Source organism: Astatotilapia calliptera, chromosome 12, assembly GCF_964374335.1.
Source record: "Astatotilapia calliptera chromosome 12, fAstCal68.1, whole genome shotgun sequence".
NCBI lineage: Eukaryota > Metazoa > Chordata > Actinopteri > Cichliformes > Cichlidae > Astatotilapia > Astatotilapia calliptera.
The window spans coordinates 11,844,810-11,865,147 of record NC_137433.1 but is presented as its reverse complement, the minus strand read 5'-3'; the positions used below and the strand labels follow the sequence as shown (position 1 = coordinate 11,865,147).

Here is a 20,338-nt window from a genome sequence, read left to right as displayed (position 1 = left end):
ATACATACTGTAGCAGCATTTCATGGACAGTCTGGTCTGTTTTTATGCATATGCAAATTTTTATTTTATGTCCTCTTTTTACCAGAGAAGAAAATATTTGTTCTGCATGAGTTTAGAAGTTTAATATAGACTCTGTGTAATGCACAGAGAGACAGATATATAGAGACACATATAAAACCACAAAAATTAGATTTAGACATACCTGCACACACATATACAAACACACACACATAACCTCAGGAAGGTATGCAGACAGCCACTGCAATGCAGAATAGAGCTTCCCCCTCCACTGTGTGGGAGACACCAATCAACGCTGAATTGGGGTGGACTCACTCTGTTATTTCAGTAGTCTGTCTTTCTCTCTGTGTCTTTATAAGTCTCTCTGTCTACCTCCACCTTCTCTTTTTTGACCTCCCCTTCTCTGTTTCTTCTCCTGCATATCTCATTTTCCACTTAGCTTGTTTTTACAGAGATGAAGAAACTGAGGGACAGAAGAGACAAATAAGTATTGTAACAAAAAATCAAAAAAGACGATACAAAGAAATGTTGCTATATTAAGAATAACATCTGTTTAGATTTATTACATTTACTTGATAGACTGTAATATAATAAATGACATTCCCTGACTCTTGGTTTTCTTTCATAGCCTATGGGCATATTTCTATACGAAGTACTTGGGTCAGACTTTCCTCAGAAGTCCAAAGCATAGTTTTCTCCTGAATACCATACCTCAGTGTCCCTCCTCTCCATTTAGTGTCAGCAGTCAGCGATTCCTCACTAATCATTAATATCAATAAACAAGACCACAACATAGATCCCAAAACTCCACATGAGGACAAAACAAGAAATAGTTGTTTTATGTTGTCTCCAGGTTGTGATAACTTAATTAAGTAATATATCTGCTTTAGCATGTAAGCTGTCTTTCTTCTGGATAACATTAGTTAAAGTTAGTCCATTGACATTTGACCACTAACTTGTGAGTGGTTGCTGGAGATTGATAGTACTTGCTGGGGAAATAATTTCTGAAAATTACAGGTGACTGTGGCAATCTGCTCATGCTCATCCCAGATGAATGTGCCTGATCCCATCTGCCGGTGGATCACTGACTTCCTGACGGACAGGAAGCAGCATGTGAGGCTGGGAAAGAATGTCTCGGACTCTCGGACCATCAGCACCGGCTCCCCTCCGGGAGAAAGAACACAGCGTTCTTTCTCCTCTGCTCTTCTCCCTGTACACCAACTGCTGCACCTCCACCCACCAGTCTGTCAAGCTAATCAAGTTTGCAGATGACACCACCGTTATTGGGCTCATCTCGGACGAGGACGAGTCTGCCTACAGGAGGGAGGTTGAACGTCTGGTGTCCTGGTGCAGCCACAACAACCTGGTGCTGAATGCCCAGAAGACAGTGGAGATTACTGTGGACTTCAGGAAGCACACAGCCCCACTCCCCCCCATCATCCTGACTGACACCCCCATCACCTCTGTGGACTCATTCCGCTTCCTGGGTACCACCATCACTCAGGACCTGAAGTGGGAGCCCACCATCACCTCCGTCATCAAGAAAGCCCAGCAGAGGATGTACTTCCTGAGGCAGCTGAAGAAATTCAACCTGCCAACACGGACGATGATGCAATTCTACACCGCAATCATCGAGTCCATCCTCACCTCCTCCATCACCGTGTGGTACGCTGGAGCCACTATCAGGGACAAACAGAGACTGCAGCGTGTTGTGCGCTCTGCTGAGAAGGTGATTGGCTGTAGACTCCCATCTCTGCAGGACCTGTACACCTCCAGGACACTGCGGCGTGCAGCTCGGATCTCAGCTGACCCTTCTCACCCTGGATACAGTCTGTTTGACCTGCTCCCCTCAGGCAGGAGGCTCCGGTCCATTTGCACCAGAACCTCTCGCCACAAGAACAGTTTCTTCCCCTCTGCTGTTGGACACATGAACAATAAACGTACGACTGTCCCCGCCACTAACTCATGACCTTACGCTGTGTTCACTGCATCATTCCATGTTTTGGCACTGATCACCACCTGCACTCATGTATATATCTTTCTACGTAGCACTTTTAATTCTTATTCTTACTTTTATTTTTTCATGTCTATTTAAGCGCAATTTATGACAGCATGTTTGCACTGAAGCACCGCAGCAATTTCCTAATGTTGTAAACCTGCTCAACATTTGGCAATAAAACCCATTCTGATTCTGATTCTAAAGCAATCACTCCCAAGTTTATTGTTATGGCACTTTCAACTGATTTTACCCAACAACAGCCAGGAACGTCCAGAAATCACTTCCAATCAGTTGTGAAATAGACATTTTCCTGTATCCCCTGGTATCACGTCAAGTGTGGCAGACAACTCTTGAGTGATGCACTTTCAAGGTACTCACTTATGTATAATGTCATACAATACTAATTTTAGTCATCAGCAGTGTTGGTCAAGTTACTTGAAAAAAGTAATCAGTAACTAATTACTGATTACTTCTCCAAAAAAAGTAATCCCGTTACTTTACTGATTACTTATTTTCAAAAATAATTAATTACTTAGTTACTTAGTTACTTTTTAAAAACACGATTTACAACCTGAATAGGTGATAAAGCGATAGATCTTTCAGCCCAGTTCTACTTTTTCTGCATACTCGATCATACAAAATGTAATCAAATGGAAAAGTCCCTTTTTAAAACTTGCTTTATTCGTTTAATCTTTTAACTTTATGCATCAAGCAAAAATTTGATTATATGCAACATTCTCTGACTGGAAGAAATTTGTTTAATATTTAAACCTATTTTCTGCACATTCCGCGACATAAAATGTTTTTTGTGTGTGTGTTTACACTCTTTCAAATAGATGCAAGTAAAACACAGCAGAAAATAAATAAAGTCAAAGACTAGCGGTCCTGTTGCTCTAGAATAGAATAGAATAGCCTTTATTGTCATTGTACAGAGTACAACAAAATTGGAGTGCCACTCCCTTGGTGCAAGTTTCAATAATAAATATAAATGTAAAATATAAAAAGTACAAAAAAACAATCGTAAGTACTCAAACAATAGTATGTACAATATATACAGGATAGCAGCATTAATATAATGACAGTATGAATAGCAGCATAATATAATGACAGTGACGGTATGGAATAGTTTCAATTGTTTTTGTGCTTATTTACTACGGTGATTTTCACCAGTAAAGCAGGAGTAGGGTAGGCGGAGGTTTACCCTGGTGCAGGTGTGCCGCAGTGGTCAGTGGAAGAATCCGTGAGTTTCTCTGTGAATTTCCCATTATGTCTTAGCGCACTCGGTGCTTGCTTGGAAGTTTAGGGGTATATTTTCGCTGTAAAAAGAAGTTTTCTTCCCACGCACAATGGACACTAATGTTTTTTTGTCACTTTTTATGGAATCAAACTCAAAATAAGGTCAGTACTTCTACACTTTAAACGCTGCATATATTATCACATTGTTGATCTGCACACAGCTGTTATTACGAACGTCGCACTTGCTTACGTCACTGTCATGAGACATTCTCGCAAAAAAATCACAGGCCCTTTCTCAATTCTCAAGTACGCGAGTACGTACTCGCGTTCTCGGCGAGAACGCACGGGAGTACGGACTTGCCTAGAACGCGAGTATGGACTCATGTACTTGATGATGTCACAGGCAATGTTCCCTCTAATTTTTCACGTGTCTGAGCGAAACACACAAACTCCCTGAGCGGTCCCTTGGACCACTGTGAGCGAGAGCAGACGTGTGCACTGTGGTCATGCCAGCATCGAATCCATCCAAGTTACATGGTTTATTAAAATAATCAAATTACAGCATTTACATTTATGTTAGAATACTTTTAATTAACTGCTTTGGCCCACTTACAATGAAAATTAAAAAAAAAAAAATCTAGTCCTGTGTAGTATGTTAACACCATTGGAAGTAAAAAATAACTTGAACTCCAATTTCGAAAACACAACTTACTACTTTTTTTTTCTTTTTTTTTCTTTTTTATAAAGCTCTGACTTGTATTATGAGTCTGTGGTCTGGGAGAGAGTCTGTGAATCTGTCTGCAAAATATAGTATATAATGACCAATGCTGGGCAGTTAATTATATAGTTCTTCAAAAAAGTAACTCAGTTTGGCAAACAACAAAGTTTTTTACAGCTATTTTTTTTTTAACGCAGGCAAGGCGTTTTTAAATAAACATTTCAAACTATTTAGAGAACAATCAGCTGTTCTGCATCAAATTTGATGCCACACAAATTATTTGTGCCACTCCAAAAATAATTTCTGTCCACTATGAGATAAAGGAGAACAACAGCCTGATACCTGCAGGCCTGACAACAGGAGATGTATCACTGCTGTAACACCTGTAACATTCAGCAGTCGCCTCATTGTTCTGACACACACAACAAAACTATTGACTACACTACACACTAACTACACAATATTTGCGCTAAACGTCTCAAATCTCTCACATCTCAAAACACCACCTCACTCCTAAAACTTCCCCCCGTTTCTTAACAACTAGATGCCACATTGCCATATCATTTTTTGATTGGTCGACATGGTACTTTTTTGGACCAATAGGAAAGGGAGAGGGGGGTGGAGTTTGTTTTTGCTCACAGGCTTTGAAGCCTTTTTTCTTATAAAACGCCGTTTTTACCGTTTCTTCCCGCAGTAAATATAAACAACGACAGTATTCAGGAAGGAAACCAAACATTGCAGATATTTTTATCATAACTCTGGTTTTACGTGGCCTATAAACACAATTTAAAAACTGGTATAAAGTCCACACTTTTTCCGTCAGTTGTTCTGTCTGTCCTGCTCACATCTCCAATGGTTGTACACGTTGTCGTTAACGTGGCTTCAGTCCACATCAGCCACGCCGCTTTGCTAGCTAAAACACCGGTGTCGACACGTAAGGACGCTGTCATAGCCTGTCAATGCCGTTGATTCGCTGCGTATATACGCATCGGCTAAACTATGGGATAAGGTGGCATCGTTCTAATCCCATACGGGAGCAGCCAGTCACTTACTGACTAACATTACAAAACAGAATTGTTAAAGTTTTAATTTTAATTTCAATTCAGGTTAGATTTTTTTTTTGTGCGCAATGCAGATTTTCTGTGCGCAGAGACCGTGCCAGCAATGCGGAATTGCGCACGTGCGCAGCTTAGAGGGAACATTGGTCACAGGTCCGGAGTTTTTACTGCGGTCCCCTCTTAATTTAACTGTGAGTAATATGTAATGAAGCTTAACTTTAATCACAGCCAAACCGGTTTACTCAGGAACAAATAAAACACTGAAATAAACCAAACATTAACATTTAGAAGTGATCTAAGTGACTTATATATCATGTTTAACCTCAGTAGTGAAATCTCTATTAATAAAAATAGTGTACATGTACATACATGTACATACCTTAATAAAAACAAGCAGGTGAGATGTTAGAACGCTTTTATTTTTGTTTTAGTGGACACTCAATACAATAGACAGCTACTGGGGTTTGTTTAACCTGAGTAGCGAAAGACCGCGGGGGGGTTGAAAACGATGTGCCGGGAGTCCAGCTGTAATAATCCTCCACCTCGCTGTCTGCTGTGGAGCTGGCGGGTCACAGACGTCTGCGAAAACGTCGGAGCGCGTTTCGAAATATATGATATCTCGATAAATCGAGCAGATATTTGAAGTTTACACAGCTACATTCTCGCTTGAAAATAACTAATAATTTTGTGACCCAGAAGGAGTAATATTTAAAAGTTTTTAGCCCCGCTCGTCCGCCATTGCCGCGTTTGAGTTTTGGACAAAATGCATTCTGGGATATTAAGCTGTACCAAATCCCCACAAGTCAACACCGATGCATGCTCGATAAAACGGGCGGAGCGAGAACACATCCGGGACTTTTTCGCGTTCTCGACTTGATGCGTACTTCGAATTTCAACAGTACTTGGTCTCCGACTGATGCCGTATCACGAGTACACGAGAACGCAAGTACGCATAAGTACGCATATTGAGAAAGGCCCACGGTTTTAGTAACGCAGTAACGCAGCATTCCTATAGGAAAGTAATGGTAATCTAATTACCGTTTTTGCAATAGTAATCCCCTACTTTACTTGTTACTTGAAAAAAGTAATCGGATTACAGTAACGCGTTACTGCCCATCTCTGGTCATCAGTAATGTAATTGCTAAATATGTTGTTACATATAATAATAGCCAGCATGCCAGCAGTTAGCCTAGTGAATGTAACAAAGATAGATGACATATATCTGGCATTGGTTGCTTAATTTGGTTGAATCAAACATGTTTATATGTGTAAATCCTGTAATAACAAGTGCCTTATAATGCCTATTAAAAGCATACCTGGTAATACATGATTCACAATAATATGTTTTTTTGCAACATGTAACATATAAATGTGTTTTAATTTAAAAGCAGTTTTGGCCATCTGCAGGACAGACATTCCCATTTTTGTCATCCAAGAATTTGAATTATTTTATGTTTACATGATTTGATTAAAACTACATCATAAATCATGACATTTTTCCTCATGCTGATGCACTTAATTGTTATATTGTCATTTGGCATCATTGGTAGGCACTTATGAGTCTCATTCTGTCCTACCTGAAAGTCAGAGGATTGCTCAAAAACAGTGAAGAAAAACTAGTATGTAGAAAATAATTTATTTTGAAATATTTATACTATTCCATCAAAATATAACAATAAATTTTAAGTTGTGATTGTTGATTAATATACAATATTCAAAGACAAAAAACTAAATGAACAATTGCAGCATTCTTTGACTAAACTTAAAAATGTCAAGAATGTTGGTAAAGTTTTTTTTACACTTGCTGTTAAAGACTTATCCTTGAATATGTACCTTATATTTGCATACCAGTGGCATTTGGTGACTTAAAAAACGATGTTAAGTATATAACAATATAAATGAGAACAGTTTAAAAGTGACCATTATTTTAATTAAAATAAAAATTAATTAATTTAAATTAATGTAGCAAGAGAACTTAATTGAATAAAATTCTTCAATTAAATGTTATTTATATAGCACACAACAACAGTTGCCTCACCTCAGTGCGCTTTATAATGAAAGTGTCTACAATAATAAAGAGAAAACCCCAACAATCATTAGTAGAGCACTATGAGGAAAAAGTCTCTTTAGCAGGAAGAAACCTCCAGCAGAACCAGGCTCAGGAAGGGGCAGCCATCTGCTGCAACAAGTTGGGGATGAGTCTATGAAGACATGACAAAGACATGCTGTGGAACTCAGCCAGAGATTAATAATAACTAATAATTAAATGCAGAGAATTGTATAAACACACAGTGGTGTTTTTGTGTAGCTTAATCTGCGTAGCAATTTAATACAAAACTTATTAATAACGTTTTATTTTGTAGTGTAATCTCCACATGCTTCCAAGCACACTCTCTGTGTATTCACTGCCTAATTTATAGTTACAGCAGAAGGTAACATAGGCCCACTAGCTGTCCCCTGGCAGACTGTGCCATGCAGCCAGAGAAAAGGGTGGTTGGGTGATGGTAAGGACGAAGTATAGTCTTAAACAGAAGCCCCTGGTCCACGACAAAGCTGTTCATGTGTCTAACTGCTTTCCCCCACTCGGCAACACAGCCGCCGAGGATCAAACTCTGGTAATTAGTGATTCTGTTCTGAGACATGAGAAGCAAGAGACACCAGTAACCATAGTCAGTTGTCTTCCAGGGGCCAGAGCAGGCGACATTGAGGGAAACTGCTGGCTAAGGCTAAATGTAAATTCAATAAAATTAATCACATTGGCAGTTATGACACCCGTTTACAATTGGAGGTCACTAAAATTAATATTGAATTAATATTTGCCAAAGCAATTTTGGACTCTGCGGTTTTCTCTTGTATGTGAGGAGCATGATTTTGAATTAAATTCTGGATTTAACAGGGAACCAATGAAGGGAAGCCAATATAGGAGAAATACACTCTCTTTCTAGTCCCTGTCAGTACTCGACAAGACCGCAATGATGCATTGAGTATTTCTTCTTCAGTCACCTTTCTCACTTAATAGACCTATCTGCATTGAATCACACTTGGTTATTAATCTCTGGCTGTCTTCCACAGCATGTTTTGTATCCGTATTCCTTCTCTCTCTCCAACCAGTCATGGCAGATGGCCCTGCACCTCCCCGAGTATGGTTTTGCTGGAGTTTTCTTCCTGTTAAAAGGGAATTTCTCCTCCCCACTGTCACCAAAGTGATTGCTCATAGGGGATCATATGAGCATATGGGATTTTTTCTGTGTGTATTATTGTATGGTCTACCTTACAATATAAAGTGCATTGAGGTGACTCTTGTTGTGATTTGGCGCTGTATAAATAAAATTGAATTGAATTGAAGTCTAACTATAGTTAGACTACTTTACCAATTTGAAATTGTTGGTTAAACCTGCACTTATTCAATTTGCCTGTTATATTCAAAAGGACATAACACGAGTTCCACTGCCTATGATTAAAATTTTCATATTAATGTGGTAAATAGGTGATTAAAAGTTTCTTACATCACACATTGTCTAAGGAGCTTAGAAAGAAAAGCGTCTGGACTTCTTTAAGTTCAAGCAACCTAAAGAAGTCCAGATGCTTTTCTTTCCAAGCTCCTTAGAGTACAATGACCTGGATGAATGAGAACCTTTACAGACTTACATCACACATCTTGGTCAGTGTATAACTAGGCAGTTTAAATCTATATCATCATTTACTAGTAGACTTACATAATTAACATTAATTATATATCTGAAAAACAAGATGTTTAACTTTTACTTTTAAAAATACATTTAGTGGAATACACCGTGAGTGACCTTTTAGATGCACCACTGCATGTGGCAAGTATATAAGGGAAAGAAAGGCGTTTGGCTGCTGTCAGTCTGGCGCAAAGCTTACAGGACAAATTTAAAGATAGTGACAAAGTCAGCTAGCAGTTTGTTTTTATGCAGGCAGATTTAGTTTCAGCTTGGATTTAATTTAGTTGTTCTGCCACTGTGGAAAACAAAGCAGTGGTGGATGGGAGCACTTTTCTTCACATTTAAGCTTTTTGGACCCATATCTGCAAGGGCTTAAGGGGAGGGGACATGAGGGCAACAGCACAAGCCATATGTAGCACTGGTGGTGAAATACTGGTAGTGGGCATGTAAGGCCTGTTAGCACTACTTCTTGCCTTCTTTGTATGTAGTATAGGCAGTATAGTTACCTTTAACAACAATACCAGAACAGAAGGGAAATATGGGCCAGATCAGACAGATTCTAGATTCGTAGGAGCCAAGGGTGTCTGACAAGAACGCTCTAAAAGTCCTGCCTCCACACCATTTATCCACATATTAATTAAACTTATGTTTTGTTTACATGCTTTGTATCAGTATTTATTATATTTAATTGCTTTTTATCAATATTTATTCCCATTGTGAAATGAGTATTTTAATCAAAAGTATATCAATATTTATGCTTTTAATCCCGTTTTTAACACTGGGTTACACATACATAAGCTGAGTCTCCAAAGAACAACTGTGTGTTAAATACATTTATTTTACAATTTTACAAACAGCTAATTACAACTACCTACCTACTACAACTCCACTCTTCCAGGGAAGAAAAGAAAACACTAAACTGTAGAGTGAATTAAAAAAACAGACATGGTGCAACAGTTCTCTGAACTCTGACGAAATTAAGGACGTTAGTCTGAGGAGGTGCGTTGACAGCCAATAATTGCTCTTTCAACACTTTGAGGGGCCTTCGCACATTATGTGCAAACACTAAATACTACACACTAAAATCGTGATATTCCTGCTTCGCCTTGCAATCAGCACACACCAGGAAAGGCAGACCTTCATCCCAGTCTCTCTCAGAGTCAAGGCAGTTTTATGCAACCTCTCTAGTGCACCTTGTGGTTGGGGATGCTATGGGCTAGAGAGGACATGCACACTACATAAAGATTGGATGCCTGCCTGAACACTTTTGATTGAAAATTTCCCTACGTTACCTCTTTGCTGCCTCCTGTGTGTCTCGATGAGAAGGTGTAGGTCTACCAGTGATGATAATCTTTATTGATGTTTTCTTATCAGTTATTTTGTTAAGATAAATAAAATCCACTTGCTCTAGAGCTACTTAGATTTACACACTGTCATAAATGCATTTTACAGTTCACAGACAGCAGTTTTTAGTTCCAGATGTGAGTGAAACAGTTTCGAGTCATGCTATCATCAGTGTCTTTTTGCTTTTTTCCATGACATTAAGACTTCTCTCCTTTTCCTTCTTTCTCCTTCATATGCTTCTCTTTTCTTTTAATGTGAGTATGCTGACTGTACAAATAATGAATTGACAGCCACCCTACTTGACAGGTAGCACAGTGGCCCAGAGCCCTGTACCCTGTTTCTTGTCATTAGTTTGACCTTTAGCACCCACTAAAAACATTGCTGCAAACCAAATGTACCCACTCCCCACTGGTACTCCTCACAGCAGGAGTCTGCAAGAAAGAACAAAATGCCATACCTCAAAAACTACTCAGGTGCTTCAGGAACACCACAAAGGTATTTACTTGACCTCCAGTCTCCCTAGAATCCAATAAGACCTTAGTCCAACAAACTCAAATAATCCACTGCCATTGTTGCAAATAAATCTTTTATCTTGAAACAGGACAACAGAAAACTAACATTTACTGTGTAAGAGGTTTTCCAGCTGCTTGTGGTCAAAGAATTTGGCAATAATTTCTTGCTATCATCAGTCACCAGCAGTATTTCAGTATTTAAGGACTGGCTGGAAACTTCAGTTCCGTGTAAAATTTAAAGTGGGTTTTTTAAAACCCCATCATTGTGGTATGCTACTATCATCAGCTATACTATCACAAATACAAACAAATATATTGTTCACAGTGCAGGGTATTTAATGGAACCCATTCTATCTGAAAGCACGAGTATGTCCAATGTGCATGTTATTTTTAGCTTATCTTTTTTCTGTCTTGGCCCATGAGGAGAAGATGAAGTCACTGGTTTTAAATTGCAAATATTTTCTAAAACTGGCCAAGTCAAACATCATCAGACTGTGACTTGAGATAATCTCATTTCAATTAGTAAAAGAAAGAACAGTGTGTTTTACCGTTGTGACAGATAGTATTTGGTTGTCTCAGTATAAGACCATTTTTCAGTTTAGTGTGAGGGTTAGACAGGGACTTTGCCTTACCTGCTGGAAGACCGCCGTCTGTGTACCCATCAACAGCTGAATGCTCCAGGGTCTATGTTGACTTGTCAGTTTTAATAACTTTTCTTTGTGTGTGTGTGTGTGCATGTGTGTGTATTTGTGTTTTTTTCAGGGAATTTGCGAAGGAGAGAGAGCGTGTGGAGAAGAGGCAAGAATTCTTGAAGCTTCGCCGACAACAGCAAATAGAGAGAGAGTTAACTGGGTACCTGGAGTGGATCTGCAAAGCGGGTCAGAAACACAATCATATCTTTACACTGCAGGTGTAAATTTAGTTATTTATATATATATTATTTATATATATATTTATATATATAGTTATATACTGATTTTTACCGTTGGATTTCAATAACAGCTTTGCTTTACTTGATGTTAGCACTATTATGACATAATTGTTTATCATAATTTGTGTTGCAGAAGAAGTGATGCTGGCTGAGGAAGACAAGAACGCAGAAGAGAAATCTTTGGATGGAGCATGGTACAAACGAAAACACAACAACTCTGGTGAGGATTGGTATCTTCAGAATCAGTTTTCAACATTGAAAACATTTACATTTAGAACAACATGCAACCATCATTAAGAAGTTAAATATACAAAGTGAGCTGAAATCTAAAAATCTTTGGATGCACATTATAAGACTTACAGGTCCCATATTTTTTAGGTTTAAAAAAAAAACTATTTACATTTATTATAGCTTTGTGTGTGGCTATGTGGCTGTGCATACATGTGCCTGTGTATGTTTACATGTGTGCTCATAGACCAGACTAGCTCTCATCTGCAACTCACCCAGGATTACAATTAACCTTTATTATGGTTATAAAGGTGGAAGGCCAATGAGATCAAAATGCAGGAGAGAGAAGGAGGCTCACTGAAGTTAGCATTGTAATATGAGTGCCCTTCAGGCAGCTGTGACTCACTTTTCTGTCATTTGAATACCGTCCTGTTTTTTACTCTTCCTTTTTAAGAAATTCTCAATAGCAAACTTGAACTGTGTTATTTTACAGAACGCCAACAGCAGTAGAGCAAATTTGGGTGTTATGTCAGCAGAATGGAAAATATTTGTACAACCTAAATTCTTATGTCTTTTATGATAAATATTGCATAAACCAAACTGGAGGCCTCTGTTTTTTTTCCTCTTAAGTTTTATATGTATGGTAAGGCTGCCTCCTTGGTTTAGTTATGGTTGTTTTCCTTTTCACTTACCATATCTTCCACACTATAAGGCACACTTAAAATCCTTTAATTTTCTCAATGAAGACATTTCACCTCTCATCCGAGAGGCTTCTTCAGTTCTTCTCGGATGAGAGGTGAAACATCTTCAAGCAACTTAAAGAAGTCCAGACACTTTTCTTTCTAAGCTCCTTAGACTACAATGACCTGGATGACTGAGAACCTTCACAGACAACACAGCTTAGCATTCACTGTGTTTATGTTAGTATAATATAAACACAGTGAAGCTGGAGGAATTCAAACTTTTTTCCACTCAATAAAAGTTGAGGGTTCCCGATGGTTAGGAACAAATGCAATGGCATGGCAGGATGCTATAAACGGCCCAAACTTCAGTCAGGAATCAGGAGAACAACTGAGGTAATCCATCCACAATACGTGGTTAGTCATTAATATACTGCAACAACACGGGAATGGAGCAGCTGCCAGAGAAGTCAATATTAATGAATCAATGGTACGGAAGAGGAGGAAGAAAGAAGAATGAGTTCAGTAAAGTTTGACCTATCTGACTGTTTTGTTTCGCTTAATGCGCCTTATAATCCAGTGCACTTTATGTATGAAAACAGACCCGTGCCTTATAATCTGGTGTGCCTTATGGTCCGAATAATACGGTAAATCACTCATGGTCAAACCAGTGTTCCTCTCTGTCCTGGGTATGGACACCCTTGCAATTGGAAATATGGCAGCCTGCCTGAAGGTGCAGATACATGGTAGATTCCTGGTCTGGTGACGTACATCTTCTGTGTTAAGCCATCCACTTACCCAGAGGTTGTTTTGTTCTCCTAAGATCTAGATAATGTTTATTGTCATATAGACAGTCTGAAGCAGAAAAAGACAATGCTATTCACCAGACCCTATAACACAGGGGAAACTACACCTAGTCTGTATGGTTTTCCTAAGATACTTAAAAAGGCATAACTGTTTAAGAACTGTTAAAGGTATACTGTCAGTTCTGTCACCCCAAAATTCTCCAAGGTTCTGGATTTGGTCCTCAACCCAGAGGGCTCCAAAACACCACATTCCTGAACACAGGAATGGAGAATGTGGGAGACACCATTATGGAGGCATATGAAACAATTGCCTCTTAGGATGTTATGTCTCTTTTCACTTTGCCTTCCAGTTGCTGATGCAGTGCACATAGTCTCTAAGACATTACAGGATTGTGAAGGGTGCGCTTCACAACAGGAACACCCTCAACACCAACCAAATATGTCTGCTCTTGGAACTAAGTTTTATTTCACATGCAAGGGACAGACAGAGAGAAACATGGATCCACCATCAGCTTCCCAATTTCACCTGGCTAACTTAACAGTAAAAGTACTGTAAATGAACTAATGGCTCTGTAGTTCTCTATTTTCTCCATATTCATTAGTTCAGTTATAGTACTGTGAAAAAGTCTTGAGCCACACCTCAGTTCTTTATATACTGCTTCAAAAGACGCTCTTGTGGTCTAGAGGAATAGTTCTCCTTGCTAAAGCTCCTTTATACTTTTTTTCTTTGGACATTGGCTTCTTTCACTCAGTCCAGTCCTTGAACCTAATCTTTTTCAGACTTTCAAAAATTGTAAATTTTAATATTGTTGCTGATAGTTTTATATATAAATCCAATCAGTACTGAAAATCATTGTCAATGCCTGAAAAGTCAAGCATCAGAAAAAGAGTTAAGATTTGCTATTGATAAACATCATTCATAACTAAATGTGGTTATCCCAGCTGGGCATTTGTCAAAGTCGGGAACATGCATAAAGAATGATCCAGGCAATCTAGGACAGAAGGACCATTGCTCCTAAAGTAAACACTATTGGTAAGTTTTTATTTGTGAGGAGTATTGGAGCAGGTCAGACACATTTTTTTCAAAATAGAGTATTCTTTGGGCTTTCAACCCTCTATGCCAAAATTGGTCCACCCCAAGGATTAGCTCCACTGGTATACACAACTGCCAAGAGAATTGGTGTGAATTATACCATGGAGAAACAAAAAAAAAAAAAAAATTGGCTAAGCAGATGGCACAGCACAGAAGAGCAACACTTATGGTGCCTATTTACACCTACAGGCAAGTTGCCATTTGTTTAGTGATCAGTGCAATATACTGGATAGGGAGGAAGTAGGCCCATTACAGGACTATATATAAGGACTATATAGAAATTATTTTTTGTGCAAACCCTTTTGCATTTAATATTATTATGGCTTGTGCTGGATGAAACATTTTTCCCATTGAAAATGCCGTCTCCAGACAAACAGAATCAACTTTGATTTCCTCCTTTGGATTATTGAGTTCTGTCAAGGCACAATAGCTGAAAAACTGAATATTGCGTGGCATGTGGCAGAGTGAGGAAACCCCCCAAAACAAAACAAAACCAGAAGACTATTAATATATTATTAATAATATAATATTAAAGTATATGAGCTGCTTTCTGACTTAGTTCATATTCCTTTTTTATTTTTGTGTTTCCTTGATGTATTTGCAGTGCTAAAACGGACCAGGAAGAGTAAGAATGATCTCATCAATGCAGAGGAAGGGGAGGACCACTTTACTGACATCTCATCTGTTGGTGAGGACAGTGCCTTAGATTTGTGATGGTTCTGTATGTTAAACACACAGCATATCAATTGTCCCCACTGCAAACATTTACATCTGTTAATTGTAACATTAAAACCACTGACAGGTTATGTGATTAATTTGGATTATTTGTTAAACTGCAATATCATGCTGGAAGACCTTGGGTCTTTATATGGCTGTTGCTTTGAAATGTTGGACTTTGTAGGACTTGGTCCCCTCCATAATTGTACCAGCAGGGACATGTTTAGCCACATGGTGTCCTTAAACTGCTTGCTCTCTGGCTGGTGTCCAAAAATGAAGTGGGCTTCATAGATAATTGGGAAATATCCTTGGAAACACTGGACTTTTTTGGGAGAAATTGTGTCCATCACACTTTACATGGAGCAGCTCTCACTTCTAGAATTCTAGACGAATTTATCAAACACCCCAAAATGTGACTGTCCAAAGTTTGAGTTTACATTTTACATGCATCTCTGAAGTTTTGCTCCTCCCCACTCCTCCAATATCTCATTCCCATAGAGACTGATACTTTTCTTATACTATCAAAAGCCAAATCAAAGAATAGCAAAAATCAATTTAAGTTTACAAATATGATACCTTCATATTTATCTCTTTATCTTTCAATATAAAGTTAATTCACACAGCTGTTGTTTTGAAATGACACTACAGCTTTGTGAATAAAATAGAATCGAATTGAACTGAACAGTCTGTAATCGTTTCAGACAGTTTTGCTGTCATGTTCAGGAAACCCTTTTGCTGTAGGCAGCAGTGCCTTCCAGCAGCAGGACAATACTCCCCATCACACAGCACAAACTGCATAGGAATGTTCTGAGGGAACAAAAAAGAGTCAGTGCCTTACTTAGTTGGCCTCCACACTTCCCAGATGATCTCAGGGATGCACCACAACAAGCCTAATTTCGAGACCCACTGAACCCACAAGATTAATATATCAGACACTAAAGGAGATAACAATAGACCCTTTCCTTAATAAGTCAGAGATGCTTTGGTAATAAAAAGGGTATCAACCCAAAATTAATTTTAATATTGTTGCTGATAGTTTTATCTATAAACCCAATCAGTACTGAAAATCATTGTCAAGACCTGCAAAATCAAGCATCAGTCAAGCTTGCTTACTGTCTTAAATCAATACTATGTAATGGATACTTGAAAAGGAGTTAAGATTTGCTATTGACAAACATCATTCGGTAGATGGTGTTATTTTAATTCTGTTAAGCTGATTGCAGAAAAACAGAAAGTGAAATAAGAAAATCATAAGTAGAGGATGAAAAAGATTATACTGTTTATCAGGGCTTTCTGTGTCTTTAAAGGCTCTTAAATCTCCATCCATCCATCCATCCATTCACTTCCGCTTATCCGTTTTTAGGCTTGCAGGGTCTGGAGTCTATCCCAGCTGTCATAGGGCGAGAGGTGGGGTACACCCTGGACAGGTCGCCAGTCACAGGGATACACAGGGACAGACAACCATTCGCACCTATGGGCAATTTAGATTTTTCAATTAACCTATTCCCACAAAGTGCATGTCTTTGGACTGTGAGAGGAAGCCGGAGTACCCGGGGATAACGCAAACATGGGGAGAACATGCAAACTCCACACAGAAAGACCATGGCCTGATGGTGGAATTGAACTCAGGACCTTCTTGCTGTGAGGCAACAGGGCTAACCGTGCTGCCCGGGTCTTAAATCGGGTCTTAAATCTATTACAGGTCTTAAATGCTTTAACTCAAGTCACTGCAGTATCTGGTGCTGCTGTTTTAGCTTAATTTGCACATGTAGATTATGCACTTTGACTGCTTAAAGACTGTGTTTGGTCCGGGGCGGAAAACATACATAAAGGTGTTAAGAAGCGGACCCAAACACAGGTCTCTTCAGAGAGAAAACAGTGAATTTACTGTATCTACAGTGAAAAACAATAGGGAAAACATATACAAGTCCTGGAACTGGACTTGTATATACACCCCAAGGTGGTGATCTTCAAAATCCCCACACAGTGCTCGCGTCCGTGAACATTGGAATGGCATATATCCAAACTCATATCCAATCTGTGACTCTGCTCCTGTTTCCTAGTAAAGATAAACACAATAAGTCAGCTAGGCAATCCGTCTTCAAAGCAAGGTTTTTCAAAAGCAAGTCCATGGCTGTACTGACGAGGTAAACTGAAGGATCGAGTGTCAACTGGACCTCAGCCACACTGTTAAATAAGACGCTCCTGATGCCGGTAATCAGCAGCAGCTGGCGGCGGCTGACGAGCAGCAGGTGTGGCTGCCTCCAGCACGAGAACACTTCTGGGTCAAAGGATCACCCGGCGCCCAATATTTCCGGGGGCGTGAGCATCAACTTTTATGCACATTACAGGGAGATGGAAAAAAGGAGATAGAACAACAAAATACTACACACGACAACAGAATATGCTTAACTAGACCATTGGGCAGGGTGACCCGCAAGGATCGCCAGCCCAGGGTAAACCTAAAACACATGGGCCCCCAGACAGGCCCATGACAGTCAAATTCAGAAGACTATACACTAAAGTAGGAGAGCACCAAACTCTATCCTGATATATACATGATTTGAAACATTACCCTTAATTTTTTTAATTAATTGACAATAATTTATATCAAAAACTCCTAAATCAGACCAAATAGGAGTCAATTTAGGCCTGGCAGGCTATTGGGCTTTTCATAAAAGTAGCATGTTAATGAAAAATGGCTTTAGAATAATGAAGAATACTGGTGGTTTTAGCAACAACATTTTTAAATGACTAAATGCATAATCGCCACAAAATACTTTAACTTTACCTTATTCTTCATTTTGATTTGAGGTCAACATATTTTCTTGAAAAACACAGATTTTAACTTTTGAGTTATAGTTCCATCTTGAGTTTGGCTTAAATTTAAAAGAAATATTGCAAAGTTTTAAAATAAATTTGATAAGGCTTGTTGTACAGTATACAGTGTCAATAACAGCTAAGTAGAGACAAACATAAAACTGGATAATGTAGTCACTTAGGTGATACAGTATGAGTCAGAGGTCATGTCATAAACTGGCTGTGTGGAGGCAGATGAGCACCCAAACGCAAAACTCACGGAGACAAAAAGCTGAACTCAAAATCACTGCTTTATTGCAGGCTTCACAAAGAAACAGAACTAAACTGGGAATGCTAACTGAGGACCGAGGGAACACAGAAAGGCACACAGGCTTGCGCACACAAATTTTAGAATAATTTATATTATATAATGTGTTTTTCTGGATACACTGTGCTTTTTCAGCATTCAAAGATTGATGACACCGTGTCCGAGCACTGGCTATGAATTTCAGAAGGATCAGGCCTTAACTTAACAGAAAAGTTAGCAATAGTTCTTTTCCTATTACAGCTACATCCACGTCTGTCGTGCTAGGCTGCTCACTAGGGCTGGATATCATCACTGATTTCTATAATCCATTCGATTCCAGTTTTCAAAGTCCCGATTCGATTCAACTTAGCCTCAGACAGTCAGAAATATTATAATTCTGATCATTTATCAGTACTGACTTCTTCAGAATTGTGAACATCACAGCAGATGCCTTTGTGTGAAAGTAACTGAGAATAAAACACAGAAAAACATGAAGGAGTCTGGTCTGGCTTTTTATAGCAGATAACCTTAAAAATATTCTACAATGTTCTGCATATAAAGTTTAAATTTCTTCAGTATTGAACAACAGAAAAATAGGCTTTCTTGTCCGAGGTCATTTAAGTGAAAAAAAGAAAAGAAAAAGACAGCAGCCTACAGTGCTGTAAACAACGGTAGACTGGTGGGTAGTAAGCGAATGAATAATACAGAAAACAGAGATTGGAGACGGGAAACTGTTCTTGAAGTACAGAGAGAGATAGAGAGAGAGCTAGCTGTGCATGAAGTGTGATTTTAATTGTTGTGGAAGCAAAACAGCAAAATTCATGACGACATTGCTGCTTCTTTTGCTGCTGACTCGGTGAATTTTGGTTGGAGAGAGACAAAACCTGCAGCTCAGAATCAGCGCAAAAAGACGTAAACACAGCGCGGACCGCACGCATCAGAATCGCTAAGCTCCGACAGCGTGTCCATCTACGGGCCGTCGGGTGAGAAAGCCGAGAAAGACAAAGTTGATTCTGATGCGTCGGTCCGTTCTGTGTTACGTCTTTGTGTGGAATCCGTGTACCTGCTCTCATTTGCTGTTTGGTTGATGTTGAAATGGTTTTGTGAACTTTAATCTGAGAATCTGGCGTTTCTGGCAAAACACAGTTATATTTAAAAGTCGATTCAGGATTTAATAAATTGATATCATTTTATTCAAGCTACTCACTTCCTTTTTTTTTTTTTTTTTTTTTTTTTTTTTTTAATTTTATTTTCACCTACTGAATACGGGACAGACTTGACTGGGGGAAAGAAAGAGGGAAAGAGAAACAGCTGAGAAGAGGGACGGGGGAGAAGGGCAAAAGACAAAAACCAACAGAACGGGCAGAAAAAAAAAGAAAGAAAAAAAATGCATATATCGATCACCTGGATCACCTGCTGAGAAAGAAAAAAGAAAACAAGCAGAAGAGAACAAGAGTAATAGAATAAACAACATCACAATGATATATGGGAATATGACAGTAAATACTAAATATTAAACATTATTGTGCAGCACATAAGATCAACAGAACACAGTGTGCTTTGAGGTAGGAGCCAAAAAGGGTGTAGTTTGTGGGTGTGATCACCCGTGTGTACACCTATGAGCATGGACGCGCTTGTTTTTTTAAAAGGTTCCTTCATGTAATGATCTGCTAGAGGGTGTGGGGGGGCCACAGCCCCGTCCTCCAGGGCATGAAGCAGGTATGGAGGAGATCAAGACTCCAGACATCCAGAGGCCCCCAGAACACAAGAGACCAAGGAAGACCAACAGAGGGGCAGCCGCGCCACTGTCCCAGAAAGAGCTGAGGAGAGTCCCAGATGAGGGCTCACTTGGCAGCCGCGGAGCAGAAGCCAGGGGGAGTTGCAGTGACGCGCACGTGAGCTCCGCCGGCAGCCAGCCGTGCCTGAGTGACCAAGCCCCAGGCCGAGAGGCCGGGGGAACCCCACCTCCGAAGTGGCCCGAGCGAGCCCCAGGCTCCAGCAGTCCGCCACTGGCAGGGGAAGTGGTGGTAGGGGGAGATAGGCCTCCAAACCTTGGAGGGCCTGAGATGTCCCCAGAGAGGTGGCGCCTGACACCCAACCTGACATATAGACACAGACATACAGGCACACACATATACAAACATCCATTCCCACCCTCATGCTCTCATATGCACTTACTCCACACTCAACCAACGTGGAGACAGAC

At 39.5% G+C, this 20,338-nt stretch overlaps 1 protein-coding gene across 1 annotated transcript in view; it reads left to right on the top strand.

The window, feature by feature from the left end:
- The window catches only part of LOC113033089 (voltage-dependent N-type calcium channel subunit alpha-1B-like), a 326,109-nt gene that overhangs the window by 85,365 nt on the left and 220,406 nt on the right, over window positions 1-20,338 (top strand). Inside the window, exons 8-10 of the mRNA XM_080308904.1 lie at window positions 11,334-11,449; window positions 11,636-11,722; window positions 14,914-14,995. Of these exons, the coding sequence (XP_080165030.1) occupies window positions 11,334-11,449; window positions 11,636-11,722; window positions 14,914-14,995 (285 nt within the window). The remainder of the gene's footprint in view (window positions 1-11,333; window positions 11,450-11,635; window positions 11,723-14,913; window positions 14,996-20,338) is intronic.